The sequence below is a fragment of the Hemibagrus wyckioides genome, linkage group LG21 (assembly GCF_019097595.1).
Source record: "Hemibagrus wyckioides isolate EC202008001 linkage group LG21, SWU_Hwy_1.0, whole genome shotgun sequence".
Classification (NCBI taxonomy): Eukaryota; Metazoa; Chordata; class Actinopteri; order Siluriformes; family Bagridae; genus Hemibagrus; species Hemibagrus wyckioides.
Genome location: NC_080730.1, coordinates 19,827,827 through 19,851,576, shown reverse-complemented (window position 1 = coordinate 19,851,576; position 23,750 = coordinate 19,827,827). Strand labels below are relative to the sequence as shown.

Genomic DNA, 23,750 nt, shown 5'->3' with positions numbered 1-23,750 from the left:
AATTAATTGATTTTTTATTTTTTTAGATTAAAGAAAAGTCTTTCAGTAAACAGTATTTAAAACAGTAGGCCTGTACATTTTTCCTTTTACATGATTTTAACACTTTTACACAAAGGAACTCTGAGACAAACCCTGAATCCTAATATAGTTGTAATCAGTCACTTCCCTGCATCTGAAGTCATTTCTCAGTGCTGTGGGTTTAATGAAGTGCATTCCTTCTCTGTTTTTGCGCAGCGTTAAACTGTGGGCTTCAGCGTTCGGTGGTGAAATCAAATCCATCGCCACTAAATACTCCGGCTCACAGCTACTGCAGAAGGTACTGTCTGTCCTCCGGCATCTCCTCTCTGTCATTATCTCCAAATGTCACACCATGTTCACTACAGTGTCCAAAACTCACACCATATTCACGAGCAGAGTGTCCAAAACTCACACCATGTTCACTACAGTGTCCAAATCTCACACCATGTTCACTACAGTGTCCAAATCTCACTCCATGGTCACTACAGTGTCCAAATCTCACACCATGTTCACTACAGAGTGTCCAAACCTCACACCATATTCATTACAGGGTTTTTAGAACTCACACCATATTCACTACAGTGTCCAAATCTCACACCATATTCACTACAGTGTCCAAATCTCACACCATATTCACTACAGTGTCCAAATCTCACACTATATTCACTACAGTGTCCAAATCTCACACCATATTCACTACAGTGTCCAAATCTCACACTATATTCACTACAGAGTGTCCAAATCTCACACCATATTCACTACAGAGTGTCCAAATCTCACACCATATTCACTACAGTGTCCAAATCTCACACTATATTCACTACAGAGTCCAAATCTCACACCATATTCACTACAGTGTCCAAATCTCACACTATATTCACTACAGTGTCCAAATCTCACACCATATTCACTACAGAGTGTCCAAATCTCACACCATATTCACTACAGTGTCCAAATCTCACACCATATTCACTACAGAGTGTCCAAATCTCACACCATATTCACTACAGTGTCCAAATCTCACACCATATTCACTACAGTGTCCAAATCTCACACTATATTCACTACAGTGTCCAAATCTCACACTATATTCACTACAGTGTCCAAATCTCACACCATATTCACTACAGTGTCCAAATCTCACACTATATTCACTACAGTGTCCAAATCTCACACCATATTCACTACAGAGTGTCCAAATCTCACACCATATTCACTACAGTGTCCAAATCTCACACTATATTCACTACAGTGTCCAAATCTCACACCATATTCACTACAGTGTCCAAATCTCACACCATATTCACTACAATGTCCAAATCTCACACTATATTCACTACAGTGTCCAAATCTCACACCATATTCACTACAGTGTCCAAATCTCACACCATATTCACTACAGTGTCCAAATCTCACACCATATTCACTACAGTGTCCAAATCTCACACCATATTCACTACAGAGTGTCCAAATCTCACACCATATTCACTACAGAGTGTCCAAATCTCACACCATATTCACTACAGAGTGTCCAGATCTCACACCATATTCACTACAGAGTGCACACATAAACCATGCAGAGGCTGTGCAATGCACTGAAATCCCACAATGCACTGCACCTGTCCGTGATGCTGGTATCTATCTATCTATCTATCTATCTATCTATCTATCTATCTATCTATCTATCTATCTATCTATCTATCTATAGGAAAACACTCTGATCTACATGGGACCAGTGAAGGTTTCACTAGCAGATCAATATAAAGGTTTAAGAACCTGTAATGGTGTAAAAGACAGCTCAGATTTACATGACTGATATTTTCATCCTATGCAACTTAGACTGGAGCTGACGGAGTGGACTAGCTTAGCAGTACCAAGATTTGAACTCTTCAGTCACTAGTCCAGAGCATTAAATGGGATCTTTCAGTCTTTCTCTCTATCTGTGACTCTGTCTTTCTTTTTTTCTTTCTCTTAACAATGCTTACACATTATCTTTTTTTTGTTCTTTTCTGCCTGCCTTTTCTTTCTGTATGAATTGCTTCTTGTCATTCACCCCCCCCCCCTTTCTCTTTTCAAGTGTGATATCCTGTAAGCACTCTAACACAGCATGCACAGCACAGTAGCTTCAGTAGCTTCAGGGTGGAAGTGTATTGTATTGTGTAGCCTCTCAGTCGCTTAGCTGCACACAGATGGTTCAGTTGGAAAAGACTCAGGTGTGTGTCAGAGAGACTCAGCTGTTACTCAGTGTGTGTGTGTGTGTGTGTGTGTGTGTGTGTGCGCGTGTGTTCTAGTTACGGCTCATTACACACTGAGCTTTTTCTCGTCTCATCTTCAATTCTCTCTGGACAGAATCAGCCAGGAAGAGATAAATTGAATAACCGGAGCTGTGTGTAAACATAACCCCTGGACGCCTGTCAATCGGCGAGATCAGGAAGTTCCTTGCGATGTATGACGATTTAATAATTACAATGTTCGCATTAATGCTTGAAAATATTGGCACCCCTGCATTACAGTTCCTTTCGGCAATAGCTGAGCTTGAGCTGTTTTCTATGTTTCCTAAAAACCCTTGAAGAACCTTTTCTGAGCTGCATATGTGTGAGGATTACACTTATTTTTACAAAAAAGTCTGTTTTAATTCCTCAAGTATTTCACATTTTTAACATTTATATATCTTGGTGCTTTGTACACTCTTAGAAATAGAGGGCTCTTGAGGGAGGGGTGCTTAAGAGTTCATTTAATGATAAAAGCTTTTTAGCCTGCAGCTATAGTAATGGGATTCTACACACAACCTTTAAGCATTCTCTTAAAGGGACCTGCTGAATTTTTCACACCTAAGCCTTTCCTGCCTTTCCTCAGCAGGAAAAGTAGCTTTGCATCTTAGTGCTGTAGCTGTAGCTTTCATTACTGCCTTAATATAACCCTTAATTATCCATCAACTGAAGATTTCTCTTTTTCTTACAAGAGATTCTTTTAGGAGAAAACAATTCATAATTCTGGATTTGAGCTTAATTATTAAAAGAAAATATACAATATAGTGACAAAAAGATAAAAACTCTTTTAATATAATATCAGTGTTACAACACAGTTTATATCTGGAGAGAAAAAGACTTCTAAACGTTGTTGTAAACAAGGCAGATGCATCTGACAGCTCCTGAAAAACGGGGTGGCTCTTCTTCTCATTACCCGAGCCAGCAGGACGATCATGGCTACTGATGAAGGCCTGTGAATTACAGCATGGTGGAGAGAGAGAGAGAGAGAGAGAGAGAGAGGAAGACGGGATGTGGGGAGGGGAGGGGAGGACAGGCGTGAAATGAAGTGTTCCACCTCAGTAACTCTCCCCCCGACTCCTTCTCACTGTAATGGGATGTGTGTTATGTGTTCGGGGTGGTGTGGGCTCCAGTGCTCAGTGCAGGAACATGCGTCTGGATTTGTGTAGGATTTGTTGCTTTGCTGCCCATAAAAAGAACAGAACAGATGTTTGCTGTATTGTGAGGGGGCATTTATGTGTGGGAAAGTGGTGTATTATATTTTGAGTAATGTCCTTAGTGTAAACATTAGCATTTTTGTTCTGTATGCATACGTTGTGTTGAAAACATGTGTGTGTGTGTGTGTGTGTTCTGCAGGCTCAGCATTGTCTGAAATGTAGCTCATTATCCCAAGCCACCCAGGCTTGACGCGTTATTATCTTTCTCCCGCGTTCAGACTCCATTTCAATTATTCTCCGTCCACGTGTGGCTTGAGCTCCAAACTGTTTTTTTTTCTGGTGCAGACATTGACCCACCCCTCGTCAGTCTGATCTTCAGCCAATTGCACAAATTTGCAGCAGCTTCTCAACCAGTCAGAGAGCTGAGACGGAGCCCCATAATGAGACCAGAGGCATCTCTGTGACCAACGAGAGATCATAAATACAGCTTGTCAGCAAATCAGATCACAAGAGATGAGATCATCAGTGGTAAAATGTGTGGGAGGAAGAAATCAGCATCTTTCGTCCATTCTCACTAAGTATGGTCCATAGTCTGCTTACTCGTCTTCTCATCTTACCACCCTGCATCCCTCAGGCACAGATTATAGGTTCAAATCTCAGATGGCTCTTGGACATTCACTATGTTGAAAGTTTTGGGACACTGTCCCAATTCAATTCAATTGAATTCAGGTGTTGTTTTCAAGGGTTGGGCTCAGCCCCTTACTTCCAGTGGAAGGAACCCATAATGCTTCAGCATACCAAGACATTTTGGACAATTTCATGCTTTGTGGGAACAGTTTGGGGATGACCCCTTCCTGTTCCAACATGACTGCACACCAGTGCACAAAGCAAGGTCCATAAAGACATGGATGAGTGAGTTTGGTGTGGAGGAACTTCACAGAGTCCTGACCTCAACCCCGTAGAACACCTTTGGGATGAATTAGAGCGGAGACTGCGAGCCAGACCTTCTCGTCCAACATCAGTGTCTGACCTCACAAATGTGCTTCTAGAGAAATAGTCAAAAAAATTCCCATAAACACACTCCTAAACCTTGTGGAAAGCCTTCCTAGAAGAGTTGAAGCTGTTATAGCTGCAAAGGGTGGGACAACTCTATATTACATTCATGTGCATGTAAAGGCAGACGTCCCAAAACCTTTGGCTATATAGTGGATACTGCACTACATCATTATTTTGTAAGATGTTGGACATGCACCTGAAATGTTTTATCTGAAATCTTCACTCAGGTCCTGTTGCTCAGATCATAAGGGAGAACACATACATATGGTTGGAGATAAAATCTCAGGACTGTCTGTCTACCTCCATTTTTATCTCTCTACCACGTTGACATTCGCTCTGCAAATAAACTATTTATTTCACAAAACCATGAAACAAAGTAATAGTTCAGTGTTCTTGTTTTATCTTTGTCTGATAAGGTTGTTGTTACTTGTTTCCCTTCAGAAATGTAAGGAGTATGAGCGCAAAGTTCAGATGGAGGAGGCTGACGGAGCCAAGCTGGTGCAGAGCATCTCTGAGAAAATGGCCGAAATGTTCCGCAGCAAAGCGCAAGCTGCACGGGTGAGTATGAGCATTCAGTACAGCATGTCTAAATCTATATCACTGAGCAGATCAGCTTAGTGTCTGTGTTTCCATCTGAGTTTCGTCATTCCATCAAGGTTCAGGTGTAAGTCTAAGCTTTTTAGGAAACTGTTCATGGTGAATCTGAGCCTTCAGTATGTTCTTGGAGTTCAGGTGGCTGTTAAGGCGTTTAGTAAGTTCCACAAATTCATTAGTGAATGGATTCTCTGGATTCATGAGTATGAGTTGGTATGCTCCACAGATTCAGAAGTGAGACTTATATTTGTATGCAGTACCAATCCTGGACTGAGAGCAGTCTGAGCAACATTCCATGGGCTCAGGAGTGGACTGAAAAATTTACTTTTATACTTTGGTGTTTGGAGAGAGTCTAAGGCTGCATAGATTCTAAAAGTGAGTCCCTGTCAGTACAATCTCTGGGTTCAAGAATGAGTCTGAGACAGTACCATCTAAACATTCAGGAGTGAGTTTGAATCAGCGCATTCCATGAATTCAGTTCAGATCAGTGCTCTCCATAGATTACGGAGTCAGTACACTACGTTTGAGTCAGTACACTACGTCTGAGTCAGTACACTACATTGGATCAGGAATGAGTCTGAGTCAGTACACTATGGTAGATCAGGAGTGAGTCTGAGTCAGTGCACTACACTGGATCAGGAGTGAGTTTGAGTCAGTATACTACATTGGATCAGGAGTGAGTTTGAGTCAGTACACTATGTTAGATCAGGAGTGAGTCTGAGTCAGTACAATGTCTGTGTTCAGGAGTGAAGTTAGGAGAGAGAGAGACTGAATCAGTACCATGTTCATGTTCAGAAGTGAGTCTGAGATGATTAAACACATTACTGAAACAGACTGCAGTACCTTTATTCTAGAAAGCATTAGCATCACCTCAATTATATTAGATTATATTAGCTGCTAGTGTAGCATGGCAAAGGCTATAGTGGAACTGACTCCCCAGTAACCCTGTGTAAAGTGTTTATCATCTTAATTGAATATTTTTAACAGGTGCTATTGATTATGGATTAATTATTATTCATAAAGCTAACCATGCTACAACTGCTAGAGGTTAGAGACAACTGCTAGAGAAAGAAAAGGATGTAGCTTATAGATAAACACACATACAGATAATGAAAGTCATGTTTTTGCAACAATAACAAGCATATCATTTCCTACATCTGGGCTACAGCTGGATCCATCTGTCAGCAGATCTGCACTGTTCATGTGGCAGCAGTTAGAGCCGAAATGATCAAGGGGGTAGTGATGGAGGAAATTTTTTCCATTAAAGAAATGCAACTCTCAGGCTGTTTCCACACAACACACATTTATTTTATCCTTCATGAAATAAGTTCAGTTTTTAATTCAACTGAAAACACTAAAGCAAACATTTCATTTCAAACTAAGCTGTAAATTCTTTATTCTTAATTCTTTATATAGTGCACGGATTTCAAGAAAATATCCATGCATATATATTACAGTCTTATTCTTCTTATTATAATACATCAATGTTACTTCTAACCTATTAGACTGTAGCTAATATAATAAAGTCAGTGTGTCCTGCGGTGTGTTATTGCTTTTTATTTATTTATTTATTTATTTATTTATTTAAAGCTTTTCTCTCGAATCCTTTATTTCATTTCATTTTTTATTACCCGGATAAAGCCGCAGTTTTCCAGCAGAGACGTAGAACCCATCCTATGATGGTGTATGAATGAGTGTGTGTCCGTGTCCCCGCCATATCGCTGTCCTGTGTTTAGATGTGAATGTGATGTGTGTTAGTGATGTGACACAAATTCCGTTATCTCGGAGCCGCAGCGTCGCATATCTGTATTACAAAGAGAAATAAAGCATACCTGCAGTGTGTGTGTGTGTGTGTGTGTGTGTGTGTGTGTGTGCCTCAGTATACAAAATGTAGTGATTAATTCGGGACTGCGGAATCTTGAATTAACATCTACAAAACCGACATAGACTGCAAAACCTTTTGCAGATTTTCGCGCACAATATCTATTATCTCTAATAATCAATATCTATAATATTAATATATTGTACATATATTTAAAACTTTTTTTTTAATATTACCATATGACCAGTGCAATACCAAACACGTCTTCTGTGTAACTGGTCAGAAACTGAAGGAGGATATTTGAAAGCTAATAAAATGACCTTGGTGCACGTGATTTTTTTAAACTACAGTTTTATTTCAGAGATGAATACAGTGCACGAATAGATATGTTTGCTCTCTATAAGTAATATTTTTGTGATCATTACAGAACTTGATGCAAGCGTTTCAAATGTCCATGTCGGAAAAATACAAGTTTATTTTACAGGCTTATTATAATGTTCTTAAAAGATCACCAGCACTGTGTCTTGGTAAATATACAGCAGTGTGCAGAGGAACAACTCGGGAAATGCAGGGCACAGAGGAAAAGGGGAGCATTTTTTTTATCGCTGTCATTTTGAATTGAAATAGAAAAATCATTTCTATTTATCATTAAACGTTTTCTAGTGTATTTCCCCCCTAAACACGTCAGTCTTGAGAAATGGAAAACGCTTTAAAGGGAAACTGCAAATTGATTGTCCAAAATATCCTGTTCCAGGTCTACACTGCCTCGATTTTTGTTTACGTTGCACCCATTTCACCCGACCCCTACTGCGACATTTTAATTTCTGTCCTCCGGCAATCACACACACACACACGCAAGCACGCGCGCGCGCGCGCGAGCTAAGGTGACCCAGTAATAGAAGAGAGACCTCAATTACCCTGTAAGTAGGTTAAATAATTGTTTGTTTGATTTGATCACCGGGACTTGTCAGCTCGCACGGGTGTAACGCTAATTAGTACATGACTGTAACACAAACACAGCCTCATATTTTAACATTTTAAACTGGAAAGCTGGTGTAGTAGAAAGTTCCACGTGGTTTTCTCTCTGCAGAGGCTGGTGGAGGCGGCGGAGGAGGCGCACTTACAGCACGAGGAGAACCCTGACCTGCAGGTACGAGCCGCTCCAGGACATGTGCATGGATTACAGAAAAGTCTGGGGATCTTATTTTTGTTGGAAAAAAAAGCCCCTTAACTTGGCTTACATTACAAAAACATCGAGTGACACAATCTCTCCTAACTTGTTTAACATATAAACACTATCCATTGACAACGGAATCCTAATAATATATATTTTTAATATCCCAAAAATTAAGGCACCCTTCATTTATCTACTGTAATAGATCTTTAGAGTTGAAATTGTGTACTTTTATTCATAACTGGACTGTAAAACTGGGAGTTTCCCTTACCACAGTCGCCGCAGGCTTGCTCATTAGGGAAAACATAGAACTTTATATATATTTTTTTCTTTTCTGTTTTTATACTTCTCTAAAGCTGCGTTGAGACGAAGTCCATTGTTAAAATAAAGCGCTATACAAATAAATTAAATTGAATTGAATTAAGTACCTTGTAAATGTACAGTAAACACCAGGTCCACACTGAAAGATGGTTCCCTTTAGGACCTTTAGCACCCTTTTTTTCTCACACTGTATAAACCCATTACAGGGAAACAGCTTTATGATGCGAAAGAGCTAATACAGAGACCCAGAAATAACAAAAATCTCCAATTCGTTATAGATCAAAATATTAAAAGAAAAATACGATAAATATAATAAATATAAATTAAATGCTGTATTTTCACATTAAGCCATTTCTATTAAAAAAAAACGTAAAAAAAATCTTAGGTGTTAGGGATAAAACATCTTCAACATTTTGTGTACGAACTAAAGAATAACCCAATAAATTAAATATATAATAGGTTTTAATTAGTTGTTGCTTGATCTTTGTTAAGCTTTATTATTAGTTTTCTTATTCGGGTTTTTAGGATGTTCAGAGACGTTTTTTTCTCAGAAATGTTTAACATTTTTGGTGCTCGACCTGCGTGCACGTGCACCCGGGGCTGGGGTGAGAGTGTCGTGGGGCTGGGGTGAGTGGAGTGAGTGGAGTGTGAGTGTGTCCTGCAGCAGATCGACTCCAGAGAGCACGTTTTCTCCGGGTGGAAACTCGGCAGCTCCACCACTCCGCGCTCAGAGAAAAGATTAATGATGTGTCGTGTCCGAGCCCTAAATGGAAAATTCACCGGAGCAAATTGCGTTTAAAAAAGTGATGGCGGCTTCCCTGGAATAATGAACTCGTTAACAATTTGTCTTCACCACGAATGGAAAAACAAAAAACAAAACCAAAAAAAAGCAAAGAGTGAAGGATTTCTGCATGCATATGCATTAGGGTTAATGACGCAATCAGTGTGAAGCGCGTGAGCTGGAAATATTTCACTTCATTATATTAATAATATATATATATATATATATAATTTTTTCCCTATGCATCATTATAACTCTGCTACAGCATCTGCACTAATTACCTACAAACAATAATCCCGAACTGTCCAACCTTCAAGAGAAAGAGATTTATTTTATGAATTTGCGCATCTTATAAAGAGCACTGTACATGGAACCATGCAATTTTCTAAAAAAAAAAAAATTAACTAACGTTCAAATTTATTTCATTAAATGAACCTAACTTGAGTTAAATTGTCCAAAGAAAAATAAGTAAATCTACCCAGTAATGTGAGTAACATCATAAAATAATCCAGTTTATTTGTGTATTTACATGAATTAATTTAGAAGGATTTATTTTGTGTTATAAAATTAAAGATTTGTCAAAGGAAAAAATTGTGTGGAGAGAGAGAAAGAGAGAGCGAGAGAGAGACTTTGCTCACTGACACTGAGTGTGTAACTCAGATGCAGACTTGACATCGTGTGTGTGTGAGAGAGAGAGAGAGAGAAAGAAAGAAAGAAAGAAAAAGAGGAAGAAAGAAAGAAAAAGAGGAAGAAAGAAAGAAAGAAAGAAAAAGAGGAAGAGAAAGAGAGAGCGAGAAAGAGGGAGAAAACGAAAGAGAGGGAGAGAGAGAGAAAGAAAGAAAGAAAAAGAGGGAGAGAGAGAGAGTGAGAGAGAGAGAGAGAGAGAAAGAAAGAAAGAAAGAAAGAAAGAAAGAAAGAAAGGAAGAAAAAGAGGGAGAGAAAGAGAGAGACTTGCTCATTGACACTGAGTGTGTAACTGAGATGCAGACTTGACATTGTGTGTGTGTGTGGGTGAGAGAGAGAGGGACAGACAGAGAGAGAGAGAGAGGGACAGAGAGAGAGAGAGAGAGAGAGAGAGAAAGAGGTATACTCACACTCACCAGTAGCAGCAGCTGGAGTGCAGTGCAGGAAGATCTGCTGTGTCTGCACATTTTTTCCTCTCCGCTCTCTGAGCGTGTTTCAGGAGCGTTGAGCCGTGAGATGAGCTGTCACTGCTGGACTTCAGGAGGACGACAGCCCTCTATTCCTCCTCTACTGTCCCTCACTCCACTCCACTTCTCTTCCCTCTCCAATATAATTAAAACTGAACCGAACCGCACGCGACAACCATGTACACCAACACGGATCTATCATTACAAAACATTCCACAAACCTGCAGATTTATTTCTGTTGACTGTCTTCTGACCTCTTCAGCACTTTTCAGTGAGAGCTGGTTAACCAAATGGATGATCAGACAAAAAGAACTGAATTCACACACGTTTGAGGGATGCTGCAGGGAAGGTGAGAGGTGTGTGTCCAGGTGAAAAGTGTGTGTCCTGATGATGAAGTGTGAACAACTTCATCTTAAGGTTGAATAAGGTTTCTATTAGAACCTTAGTAAAGAAAGCTGTGTAATGTAGTATCTTGAAGCATTTTAAGTGTGTGTGTGTGTGTGTGTGCGCAGTATGAGTACTTCAACGCTGTCCTGATAAATGAAGTGGATGAGGACGGGAACAGCGTGGAGCTGGGAGGAGAGTTTCTCTTGGAGCCGAACGATCACTTTAACAATCTGTCGGTCAACCTGAGTCTGAGTGTGGTGCAGGTCCCCACCAACATGTACAACAAAGGTAAGCAGGACACCACACATGGCTTGAACCCTGCCTTCGGACACCACAGAACTATTGTCTCCTGTGACATGGAGCTGTGATTTCATTGATAGCAACATTTGGGGTTTAATTTATTTTTTTCAGAAAGGCGAAATTATAGGATTTAGGGCATTTCTTGTATTTAGTTCATTTCTACAGAACTTTCTGTATGGAAGAATGGAAGAAACTGCAGTTCCATCTGATTCTGAAAGCTTCTAGTAGTTTATGGTATAAATTGTATGATGGACTTCAGACTATACATTTTGCATGTTAATATTTCTCAATGGCATTGAACAAAAAAAAACCCAACACATCCACAGGCATCAGCCGATACACAACAAATTTACATTTCTGTCATTTAGCAGACGCCCTTATCCAGAGCGACTTACAGTATCTCATTTTTATACAACTGAGCAATTGAGAGTTAAGGGCCTTACTCAGGGGCCCAGCAGTGGCAGCTTGGTGGACTTGGGATTCTATCACACAACCTTTCACACAGTAGTCCAACACCTTAACCACTAAGCAAGCTCAGTCTTGCACATGCACCAGGGACAGGAAGTGACATCATTAACTCACTCACTCACTAGTGGGAAAACAGGGTTATGTTTCTACACACATCTATCACTGAGGCATGCATTTTACACGTAAACATAAAACCTTCATGCATGATGAGAAATGCGTGTGTGTGTGTGTGTGATATTAAAGTGCTGCTTCACTGATCTGGAGAAGATTAGCTTATTGTCAGCTCCCCACTACAGGTCAATAATTGCCTGGAGAGAGACCCTGTGTGTGTGTGTGTGAGTGTGTGTGTGTGTGTGTGTGGTCACTCCTCACTGTCCTCCACTCCTGTAGTTTCTTTGTGTGTGTGTCTATGATGGTCTTTTATTGTTCTACTCAGTGAGTTTATTGTTGGACTTCATTAAATGGAACAAAGGGACCGAGGTGATTTAGGATCTTCACCAAATGGAGAAAAGGACATTAAGGTCAAAGGTCAATAGTTTTATAGTTTTATGTTTTTCCCTTTTTCAGCAATACTGTCTGTTCTCTGTCGCTCAGTGGCAACATACGATGATAAGAAAATGTGGAAAAGCTGAACTGAATAACTGCTGTGGTGTAATGGTGGATAAAGAGGATTTTAACAACAGCCCACATCATTCTGCACATCAGAGGAAGTTTCACTGTTTACTAGTGGAGGAAACATACTCTAGGAATTTCTCTAAATGAATAGATAGATAGATAGATAGATAGATAGATAGATAGATAGATAGATAGATAGATAGATAGATAGATAGATAGATAGATAGATAGATAGATAGATAGATAGATAGATAGATAGATAGATAGATAGAGGACGGACGGAGAGATTCTTGTGTTACAGAAAAGTCAGTAACAACACACAAAAAATATAACATGTATAATAAGAATAATAACTGAACTGAGGTTAGACGTCTGTTTACAGGCCAATATTAAAATAAATTTAAAAAATAATAATTCGTGTCTCTTCAGATCCTGATATAGTGAACGGTGTGTACTGGTCTGAGGCTCTGAATAAGGTCTTTGTGGATAATTTCGAGAAGGACCCCTCACTCATCTGGCAGTATTTTGGAAGTGCTAAAGGTTTTTTCAGACAATACCCAGGTAAGCTGTGTGTGTGTGTGATTTTGTTATTGTTTTATTTTTACAGGCCATTAGAGAGAGAGAAACTGCTCAAATGAATCAAATTTCAGACAAACACACATCATTTGGTCAATATGTTATTGATATTTCAGGTGTTTATATGAAAGCTGTAGGTAGAAATATAGCAGATCTGTAGGTCATGTGTCTCATAAGATGTAAGGTTTAGTGAATCTCAAAAGAACAATAAAAAAAAGAACAAGAAGAAAAGTGTTTTTGACATCATAATTGTATAATTCCTGCTACAAATCAGTAGACTTAGAACTCAGATTTTATACAAAATGATCAGAAAATCATATATTTACTGTAAACCATTTGTCACAAATATACAGCACATCGTTCATTATTTTCTTTGCTATTAAAACATTAAAAAGAGCCATCTGACACATTTATAGAGTTAAATCTGTGTTTTTCTAACAGAGCACAGGTAAAACAACACCTATATTAAACTCAGAGGGTAATGAATTAGATCCTCCTGCAAATAAACACAAACAAAATGCTCTGAGGACATGGAAAAGTCCATGATTCCCACAGAACTGCTGTTTAGCTGATCTTTGTGTTGCTTGGGGGAAAAATCATCCGCATAACCATTGAGACGGCTTGTGTGTTTTCTCCTCCCTACAGGTGTGAAATGGCATCCTGATGAACACGGAGTCATATCCTTCGACTGCCGCAACAGAAAATGGTGCGAGGCAGAAAGCTTTCCTCATCCTGTCTTATGAACCGTGAACACATTTAATGTAGAAATATAAACTCCATGTACGCGCTTAGTACTGTTAAATTTCCAGAGATTAAACAACAGAGGACCACTGAAGGAAGGAGGGGAGGAATTCCTTCATCCATTCATTCCTTCATTCATACATCCATTCAATTACTAATTCACTCTTTCATTAATTCATTCACTCACTCACTCACTCACTCACTCATTCAGTGACGCACTCACTCACTCACTCATTTACTCACGCACTCATTTACTCACTCACTCATTCACTCACTCACTCATTCAGTGACGCACTCACTCACTCATTTACTCACTCACTCACTCATTCAGTGACGCACTCACTCACTCACTCACTCATTTACTCACGCACTCATTTACTCACTCACTCACTCACTCATTTACTCACTCACTCACTCACTCACTCATTCAGTGATGCACTCACTCACTCACTCATTTACTCACGCACTCATTTACTCACTCACTCACTCACTCATTCAGTGACGCACTCACTCACTCACTCATTTACTCACTCACTCACTCACTCATTCAGTGACGCACTCACTCACTCACTCATTTACTCACTCACTCATTTACTCACTCACTCATTTACTCACTCACTCACTCACTCATTCAGTGACGCACTCACTCACTCACTCACTCACTCATTCAGTGACGCACTCACTCACTCACTCATTTACTCACTCACTCACTCATTTATTCACTCATTCACTCATTTATTCACTCATTCACTAACTCATTCAGTGACTCACTCACTCACTCACTCATTCATTCACTCACTAACTCACTCACTCACTCAGTGACACACACACTCACTCACTCACTCACTCACTCATTCATTCATTCATTCATTCATTCATTCATTCATTCACTCACTCAATCACTCATTCAGTGACTCACTTGTTCACCTACACACTCACACATTCACTCACTCACTCACTTATTCATTCATTCACTCACTCAGTGACACACTAATTCAATCACTCATTCAGTGACTCACTTGTTCACCTACACATTCACTCACTCACTCACTCACTCACTCACTCACTCACTCACTCACTCACTCACTCAATTATTCATTCATTCATTCATGCTGGAAATCACCTTTCTTCCCAGCAGCTGTTTTGCCCCAAGCTCCTGACACAGCTGAGACATTTTGCTGAGTAAATTCTATTTAAGGACATAATGAATAAATCAATATCAGTCTGAGGAGATGACATTAATGAGTAGACCTCAGTCCTGTTGAATTCTGGATTGTGATTGGTCAGAAGGTGTTGATTCGTTTTCTAGAACAGCAGCTGTGACAGTAATACAGTGTTTATGAGACTCATTATCACTCTGTTTTTCCTCCTAAGGTACATCCAGGCAGCTACGTCTCCCAAGGACGTGGTGATTCTGGTGGACGTGAGCGGAAGTATGAAGGGTCTGAGGCTCACCATTGCCCGGCAGACTGTCTCCACCATCCTGGACACGCTGGGAGACGACGACTTCTTCAACATCATCGCTGTGTGTAACACACAACAGGGTGGATTGTTCATGTACAGGGTGTAGGGAGTGAGTGAGTAAGTGAATGAGTGTGTCACTGAGTGAGTGAGTGAGTGAGTGAATGAATGAATAAATGAGTGAGTCACTAAAATAGTAAGTCACCGAGTGAGTGAGTGAGTGAGTGAGTGAGTAAGTGAATGTGAGAGTCACTGAGTGAGTGTTTGAGTGAGTGTGTCAGTGAGTGAGTAAGTTACCGAGTGAGTGAGTGAGTCACTGGGTGAATGATTGAGTGAGTTAGTGAGAGAGTGAGTGAGTGAGTGAGTGAGTGAGTGAGTGAGTCACTGGGTGAATGATTGAGTTAGTGAGAGAGTGAGAGAGTGAGTGAGTGAGTGAGTGAGTGAGTCACTGGGTGAATGATTGAGTGAGAGAGTGAGTGAGTGAGTCACTAGGTGAATGATTGAGTGAGTTAGTGAGAGAGCGAATGAGTGAGTGAGTGAGTCACTGGGTGAATGATTGAGTGAGTTAGTGAGAGAGTGAGTGAGTGAGAGAGTGAGTGAGTGAGTCACTGGGTGAATGATTGAGTGAGTTTGTGAGTGAGTGAGTGAGTGAGTCACTGGGTGAATGAGTGAGTTAGTGAGAGAGTGAGAGAGTGAGTGAGTGAGTCACTGGGTGAATGATTGAGTGAGTTTGTGAGTGAGTGAGTGAGTGAGTGAGTGAGTCACTGGGTGAATGATTGAGTGAGTTAGTGAGAGAGTGAGTGAGTGAGTGAGTCACTGGGTGAATGAGTGAGAGAGTGAGTGAGTCACTAGGTGAATGATTGAGTGAGTTAGTGAGAGAGCGAATGAGTGAGTGAGTCACTGGGTGAATGATTGAGTGAGTTTGTGAGTGAGTGAGTGAGTGAGTGAGTGAGTGAGTGAGTCACTGGGTGAGTGAATGATTGAGTGAGTTAGTGAGAGAGTGAGTGAGTGAGTGAGTCACTGGGTGAATGATTGAGTGAGAGAGTGAGTGAGTGAGTGAGTGAGTGAGTGAGTGAGTGAGTGAGTCACTAGGTGAATGATTGAGTGAGTTAGTGAGAGAGCGAATGAGTGAGTGAGTCACTGGGTGAATGATTGAGTGAGTTAGTGAGAGAGTGAGTGAGTGAGAGAGTGAGTGAGTGAGTCACTGGGTGAATGATTGAGTGAGTTTGTGAGTGAGTGAGTGAGTGAGTGAGTCACTGGGTGAATGAGTGAGTTAGTGAGAGAGTGAGTGAGTGAGAGAGTGAGTGAGTGAGTGAGTCACTGGGTGAATGATTGAGTGAGTGAGACAGTGAGTGAGTAACTGAGTGAAAGAGTGATTGAGTGAATTAGTGAGAGAGTGAGTGAGTGAGTGAGTCACTGGGTGAATGATTGAGTGAGTTTGTGAGTGAGTCACTGGGTGAATGATTGAGTGAGTTTGTGAGTGAGTCACTGGGTGAATGATTGAGTGAGAGAGTGAGTGAGTGAGTGAGTCACTAGGTGAATGATTGAGTGAGTTAGTGAGAGAGCGAATGAGTGAGTGAGTCACTGGGTGAATGATTGAGTGAGTTAGTGAGAGAGTGAGTGAGTGAGAGAGTGAGTGAGTGAGTGAGTGAGTCACTGGGTGAATGATTGAGTGAGTTTGTGAGTGAGTGAGTGAGTGAGTGAGTCACTGGGTGAATGAGTGAGTTAGTGAGAGAGTGAGTGAGTGAGAGAGTGAGTGAGTGAGTGAGTGAGTCACTGGGTGAATGATTGAGTGAGTGAGACAGTGAGTGAGTAACTGAGTGAAAGAGTGATTGAGTGAATTAGTGAGAGAGTGAGTGAGTGAGTGAGTGAGTGAGTCACTGGGTGAATGATTGAGTGAGTTTGTGAGTGAGTCACTGGGTGAATGATTGAGTGAGTTTGTGAGTGAGTCACTGGGTGAATGATTGAGTGAGTGAGTGAGTGAGTCACTGGGTGAATGATTGAGTGAGTTTGTGAGTGAGTCACTGGGTGAATGATTGAGTGAGTTTGTGAGTGAGTGAGTGAGTCACTGGGTGAATGATTGAGTGAGTGAGACAGTGAGTGAGTAACTGAGTGAAAGAGTGATTGAGTGAATTAGTGAGAGAGTGAGTGAGTGAGTCACTGGGTGAATGATTGAGTGTGTTAGTGAGTGAGTGAGTGAGTCACTGGGTGAATGATTGAGTGAGTGAGACAGTGAGTGAGTAACCGAGTGAAAGAGTGATTGAGTGAATTAGTGAGAGAGTGAGTGAGTCACTGGGTGAATGATTGAGTGCGTTAGTGAGAGAGTGAGTGAGTGAGTGAGTGAGAGAGTGAGTGAGTGAGTCACTGGGTGAATGATTGAGTGATTGAGTGAGTTCGTGAGAGAGTGAGTGAGTGAGTGAGTCACTGGGTGAATGATTGAGTGAGTGAGTGAGTGAGTGAGTGAGTGAGTGAGTGAGTGAGTGAGTGATTGAGTTCGTGAGAGAGTGAGTGAGTGAGTGAGTCACTGGGTGAATGATTGAGTGATTGAGTGAGTGAGTGAGTGAGTGAGTGAGAGAGAGAGTGAGTGAGTGAGTGAGTCACTGGGTGAATGATTGAGTGAGTGAGTGAGTGAGTGAGAGAGTGAGTGAGTGAGTGAGTGAGTCACTGGGTGAATGATTGAGTGAGTGAGAGAGTGAGTGAGTGAGTCACTGGGTGAATGATTGAGTGAGTGAGTGAGTGAGTGAGTGAGAGAGTGAGTGAGTGAGTGAGTCACTGGGTGAATGATTGAGTGAGTTCGTGAGAGAGTGAGTCACTGGGTGAATGATTGAGTGAGTGAGAGAGTGAGTGAGTCACTGGGTGAATGATTGAGTGATTGAGTGAGTGAGTGAGTGAGTGAGAGAGTGAGTGAGTGAGTGAGTGAGTGAGAGAGTGAGTGAGTGAGTCACTGGGTGAATGATTGAGTGATTGAGTGAGTGAGTGATTGAGTTCGTGAGAGAGTGAGTGAGTCCCTGGGTGAATGATTGAGTGATTGAGTGAGTGAGTGAGTGAGTGAGTGAGTTCGTGAGAGAGTGAGTGAGTGAGTGAGTAAGACAGTGAGTGAGTAACTGAGTGAAAGAGTGATTGAGTGAATTAGTGAGAGAGTGAGTTTGTGAGTGAGTCACTGGGTGAATGATTGAGTGAGTTTGTGAGTGAGTCACTGGGTGAATGATTGAGTGAGTTTGTGAGTGAGTGAGTCACTGGGTGAATGATTGAGTGAGTGAGACAGTGAGTGAGTAACTGAGTGAAAGAGTGATTGAGTGAATTAGTGAGAGAGTGAGTGAGTGAGTGAGTGAGTCACTGGGTGAATGATTGAGTGAGTTTGTGAGTGAGTCACTGGGTGAATGATTGAGTGAGTTTGTGAGTGAGTCACTGGGTGAATGATTGAGTGAGTTTGTGAGTGAGTCACTGGGTGAATGATTGAGTGAGTGAGACAGTGAGTGAGTAACTGAGTGAAAGAGTGATTGAGTGAATTAGTGAGAGAGTGAGTGAGTGAGTCACTGGGTGAATGATTGAGTGTGTTAGTGAGTGAGTGAGTGAGTCACTGGGTGAATGATTGAGTGAGTGAGACAGTGAGTGAGTAACCGAGTGAAAGAGTGATTGAGTGAATTAGTGAGAGAGTGAGTGAGTCACTGGGTGAATGATTGAGTGCGTTAGTGAGTGAGAGAGTGAGTGAGTGAGTGAGTGAGTGAGTGAGTGAGTGAGTGAGTTCGTGAGAGAGTGAGTCACTGGGTGAATGATTGAGTGAGTGAGTGAGTCACTGGGTGAATGATTGAGTGATTGAGTGAGTGAGTGAGTGAGTGAGTGAGTGAGTGAGAGAGTGAGTGAGTGAGTGAGTGAGTGATTGAGTTTGTGAGAGAGTGAGTGAGTGAGTGAGTGAGTGAGAGAGTGAGTGAGTGAGTGAGTCACTGGGTGAATGATTGAGTGAGTGAGTGAGTGAGTGAGTGAGTGAGAGAGTGAGTGAGTGAGTGAGTGAGTGAGACAGTGAGTGAGTAACTGAGTGAAAGAGTGATTGAGTGAATTAGTGAGAGAGTGAGTGAGTGAGTCACTGGGTGAATGATTGAGTGAGTGAGTGAGTGAGTGAGTGAGTGAGTCACTGGGTGAATGATTGAGTGAGTTCGTGAGAGAGTGAGTGAGTCACTGGGTGAATGATTGAGTGAGTGAGTGAGTGAGTGAGAGAGTGAGAGAGTGAGTGAGTCACTGGGTGAATGATTGAGTGAGTGAGTGAGTGAGTGAGTCACTGGGTGAATGATTGAGTGATTGAGTGAGTGAGTCCCTCGGTGAATGATTGAGTGAGAGAGTGAGTGAGTGAGAGAGTGAGTGAGTGAGTGAGACAGTGAGTGAGTAACTGAGTGAAAGAGTGATTGAGTGAATTAGTGAGAGAGTGAGTGAGTGAGTCACTGGGTGAATGATTGAGTGAGTGAGAGAGTGAGTGAGTGAGTCACTGGGTGAATGATTGAGTGATTGAGTGAATTCGTGAGAGAGTGAGTGAGTGAGTGAGTGAGTCACTGGGTGAATGATTGAGTGATTGAGTGAGTTCATGAGAGAGTGAGTCACTGGGTGAATGATTGAGTGAGTTAGTGAGTGAGTGAGTGAGTGAGAGAGTGAGTGAGTGAGTGAGTGAGTGAGTGAGTGAGAGAGTGAGTGAGTGAGTCACTGGGTGAATGATTGAGTGATTGAGTGAGTGAGTGAGTGAGTGAGTGAGTGATTGAGTTTGTGAGAGAGTGAGTGAGTCACTGGGTGAATGATTGAGTGAGTGAGTGAGTGAGTGAGTGAGAGAGTGAGTGAGTGAGTGAGTGAGTGAGACAGTGAGTGAGTAACTGAGTGAAAGAGTGATTGAGTGAATTAGTGAGAGAGTGAGTGAGTGAGTGAGTCACTGGGTGAATGATTGAGTGAGTTTGTGATTGAGTCACTGGGTGAATGATTGAGTGAGTTTGTGAGTGAGTCACTGGGTGAATGATTGAGTGAGTGAGACAGTGAGTGAGTAACTGAGTGAAAGAGTGATTGAGTGAATTAGTGAGAGAGTGAGTGAGTGAGTGAGTGAGTCACTGGGTGAATGATTGAGTGAGTTTGTGAGTGAGTCACTGGGTGAATGATTGAGTGAGTTTGTGAGTGAGTCACTGGGTGAATGATTGAGTGAGTTTGTGAGTGAGTCACTGGGTGAATGATTGAGTGAGTGAGACAGTGAGTGAGTAACTGAGTGAAAGAGTGATTGAGTGAATTAGTGAGAGAGTGAGTGAGTGAGTCACTGGGTGAATGATTGAGTGTGTTAGTGAGTGAGTGAGTGAGTCACTGGGTGAATGATTGAGTGAGTGAGACAGTGAGTGAGTAACCGAGTGAAAGAGTGATTGAGTGAATTAGTGAGAGAGTGAGTGAGTCACTGGGTGAATGATTGAGTGATTGAGTGAGTTCGTGAGAGAGTGAGTGAGTGAGTGAGTCACTGGGTGAATGATTGAGTGAGTGAGTGAGTGAGTGAGTGAGTGAGTGACAGAGTGAGTGAGTGAGTGAGTGAGTGAGTGAGTCACTGGGTGAATGATTGAGTGAGAGAGTGAGTGAGTGAGTGAGTGAGTGATTGAGTTCGTGAGAGAGTGAGTGAGTGAGTGAGTGAGTCACTGGGTGAATGATTGAGTGATTGAGTGAGTGAGTGAGTGAGAGAGTGAGTGAGTGAGTGAGTCACTGGGTGAATGATTGAGTGAGTGAGAGAGTGAGTGAGTGAGTGAGTCACTGGGTGAATGATTGAGTGATTGAGTGAGTTCGTGAGAGAGTGAGTGAGTGAGTCACTGGGTGAATGATTGAGTGAGTGAGTGAGTGAGTGAGTGAGTGAGTGAGAGAGTGAGTGAGTGAGTGAGTGAGTGAGTGAGTGAGAGAGTGAGTGAGTGAGTGAGAGAGTGAGTGAGTGAGTGAGTCACTGGGTGAATGATTGAGTGAGTGAGTGAGTGAGTGAGAGAGTGAGTGAGTGAGTGAGTGAGTGAGTGAGTGAGTGAGTGAGTGAGTCACTGGGTGAATGATTGAGTGAGTGAGACAGTGAGTGAGTAACTGAGTGAAAGAGTGATTGAGTGAATTAGTGAGAGAGTGAGTGAGTGAGTGAGTGAGTCACTGGGTGAATGATTGAGTGAGTTTGTGAGTGAGTCACTGGGTGAATGATTGAGTGAGTTTGTGAGTGAGTCACTGGGTGAATGATTGAGTGAGTTTGTGAGTGAGTCACTGGGTGAATGATTGAGTGAGTTTGTGAGTGAGTCACTGGGTGAATGATTGAGTGAGTTTGTGAGTGAGTCACTGGGTGAATGATTGAGTGAGTGAGACAGTGAGTGAGTAACTGAGTGAAAGAGTGATTGAGTGAATTAGTGAGAGAGTGAGTGAGTGAGTCACTGGGTGAATGATTGAGTGTGTTAGTGAGTGAGTGAGTGAGTCACTGGGTGAATGATTGAGTGAGTGAGACAGTGAGTGAGTAACCGAGTGAAAGAGTGATTGAGTGAATTAGTGAGAGAGTGAGTGAGTCACTGGGTGAATGATTGAGTGCATTAGTGAGAGAGTGAGTGAGTGAGTGAGTGAGTGAGTGAGTGAGTGAGAGAGTGAGTGAGTGAGTGAGTGAGTGAGAGAGTGAGTGAGTGAGTCACTGGGTGAATGATTGAGTGAGTGAGTGAGTCACTGGGTGAATGATTGAGTGAGTGAGTGAGTGAGTCACTGGGTGAATGATTGAGTGATTGAGTGAGTTCGTGAGAGAGTGAGTGAGTGAGTGAGTCACTGGGTGAATGATTGAGTGAGTGAGTGAGTGAGTGAGTGATTGAGTTCGTGAGAGAGTGAGTGAGTGAGTGAGTCACTGGGTGAATGATTGAGTGATTGAGTGAGTGAATGAGTGAGTGAGAGAGTGAGTGAGTGAGTGAGTGAGTGAGTGAGTGAGTGAGTGAGTGAGTGAGTGAGTGAGTCACTGGGTGAATGATTGAGTGAGTGAGAGAGTGAGTGAGTGAGTGAGTCACTGGGTGAATGATTGAGTGATTGAGTGAGTTCGTGAGAGAGTGAGTGAGTGAGTGAGTCACTGGGTGAATGATTGAGTGAGTGAGTGAGTGAGTGAGTGAGTGAGTGAGTGAGTGAGAGAGTGAGTGAGTGAGAGAGTGAGTGAGTGAGTGAGTCACTGGGTGAATGATTGAGTGAGTGAGTGAGTGAGTGAGAGAGTGAGTGAGTGAGTGAGTGAGTCACTGGGTGAATGATTGAGTGAGTGAGAGAGTGAGTGAGTGAGTCACTGGGTGAATGATTGAGTGATTGAGTGAATTCGTGAGAGAGTGAGTGAGTGAGTGAGTGAGTGAGTGAGTGAGTCACTGGGTGAATGATTGAGTGATTGAGTGAATTCGTGAGTGAGTGAGTGAGTGAGTGAGAGAGTGAGTGAGTGAGTGAGTCACTGGGTGAATGATTGAGTGAGTGAGTGAGTGAGTGAGTGAGTGAGTCACTGGGTGAATGATTGAGTGATTGAGTGAGTGAGTGAGTGAGTGAGTGATTGAGTTCGTGAGAGAGTGAGTGAGTCACTGGGTGAATGATTGAGTGATTGAGTGATTGAGTGAGTGAGTGAGTGAGAGAGAGAGTGAGTGAGTGAGTGAGTCACTGGGTGAATGATTGAGTGATTGAGTGAGTTCGTGAGAGAGTGAGTGAGTGAGTCACTGGGTGAATGATTGAGTGAGTTCGTGAGAGAGTGAGTGAGTGAGTGAGTGAGTCACTGGGTGAATGATTGAGAGAGTGAGTGAGTGAGTGAGTCACTGGGTGAATGATTGAGTGAGTTCGTGAGAGAGTGAGTGAGTCACTGGGTGAATGATTGAGTGAGTGAGAGAGTGAGTGAGTGAGTGAGTCACTGGGTGAATGATTGAGTGAGTGAGTGAGTGAGTGAGTCACTGGGTGAATGATTGAGTGATTGAGTGAGTTCGTGAGAGAGTGAGTGAGTGAGTGAGTCACTGGGTGAATGATTGAGTGAGTGAGTGAGAGAGTGAGTGAGTGAGTGAGTGAGTCACTGGGTGAATGATTGAGTGATTGAGTGAGTTCATGAGAGAGTGAGTGAGTGAGTGAGTCACTGGGTGAATGATTGAGTGATTGAGTGAGTTCGTGAGAGAGTGAGTGAGTGAGTGAGTCACTGGGTGAATGATTGAGTGAGTGAGTGAGTGAGTGAGTGAGTCACTGGGTGAATGATTGAGAGAGTGAGTGAGTGAGTGAGTCACTGGGTGAATGATTGAGTGAGTTCGTGAGTGAGTGAGTGAGTGAGTGAGTGAGTGAGTCACTGGGTGAATGATTGAGTGAGTTCGTGAGAGAGTGAGTGAGTGAGTCACTGGGTGAATGATTGAGTGAGTTCGTGAGAGAGTGAGTGAGTGAGTGAGTCACTGGGTGAATGATTGAGAGAGTGAGTGAGTGAGTGAGTGAGTCACTGGGTGAATGATTGAGTGAGTTCGTGAGAGAGTGAGTGAGTGAGTGAGTCACTGGGTGAATGATTGAGTGAGTTCGTGAGAGAGTGAGTGAGTGAGTCACTGGGTGAATGATTGAGTGAGTTCGTGAGAGAGTGAGTGAGTGAGTGAGTGAGTCACTGGGTGAATGATTGAGTGAGTGAGTGAGTGAGTCACTGGGTGAATGATTGAGTGATTGAGTGAGTGAGTGAGTGAGTGAGTCACTGGGTGAATGATTGAGAGAGTGAGTGAGTGAGTGAGTCACTGGGTGAATGAGTGAGTTCGTGAGAGAGTGAGTGAGTGAGTGAGTGAGTCACTGGGTGAATGATTGAGTGAGTTCGTGAGAGAGTGAGTGAGTGAGTCACTGGGTGAATGATTGAGTGAGTTCGTGAGAGAGTGAGTGAG

The 23,750-nt window shown here is 42.2% G+C and overlaps 1 protein-coding gene across 1 annotated transcript in view; it reads left to right on the top strand.

The window, feature by feature from the left end:
- Positions 1 to 23,750, top strand: part of cacna2d3 (calcium channel, voltage dependent, alpha2/delta subunit 3) — a 68,789-nt gene that overhangs the window by 2,305 nt on the left and 42,734 nt on the right. Inside the window, exons 2-8 of the mRNA XM_058372856.1 lie at positions 235 to 316; positions 4,940 to 5,056; positions 8,005 to 8,064; positions 10,854 to 11,016; positions 12,541 to 12,672; positions 13,333 to 13,393; positions 14,803 to 14,953. Of these exons, the coding sequence (XP_058228839.1) occupies positions 235 to 316; positions 4,940 to 5,056; positions 8,005 to 8,064; positions 10,854 to 11,016; positions 12,541 to 12,672; positions 13,333 to 13,393; positions 14,803 to 14,953 (766 nt within the window). The remainder of the gene's footprint in view (positions 1 to 234; positions 317 to 4,939; positions 5,057 to 8,004; positions 8,065 to 10,853; positions 11,017 to 12,540; positions 12,673 to 13,332; positions 13,394 to 14,802; positions 14,954 to 23,750) is intronic.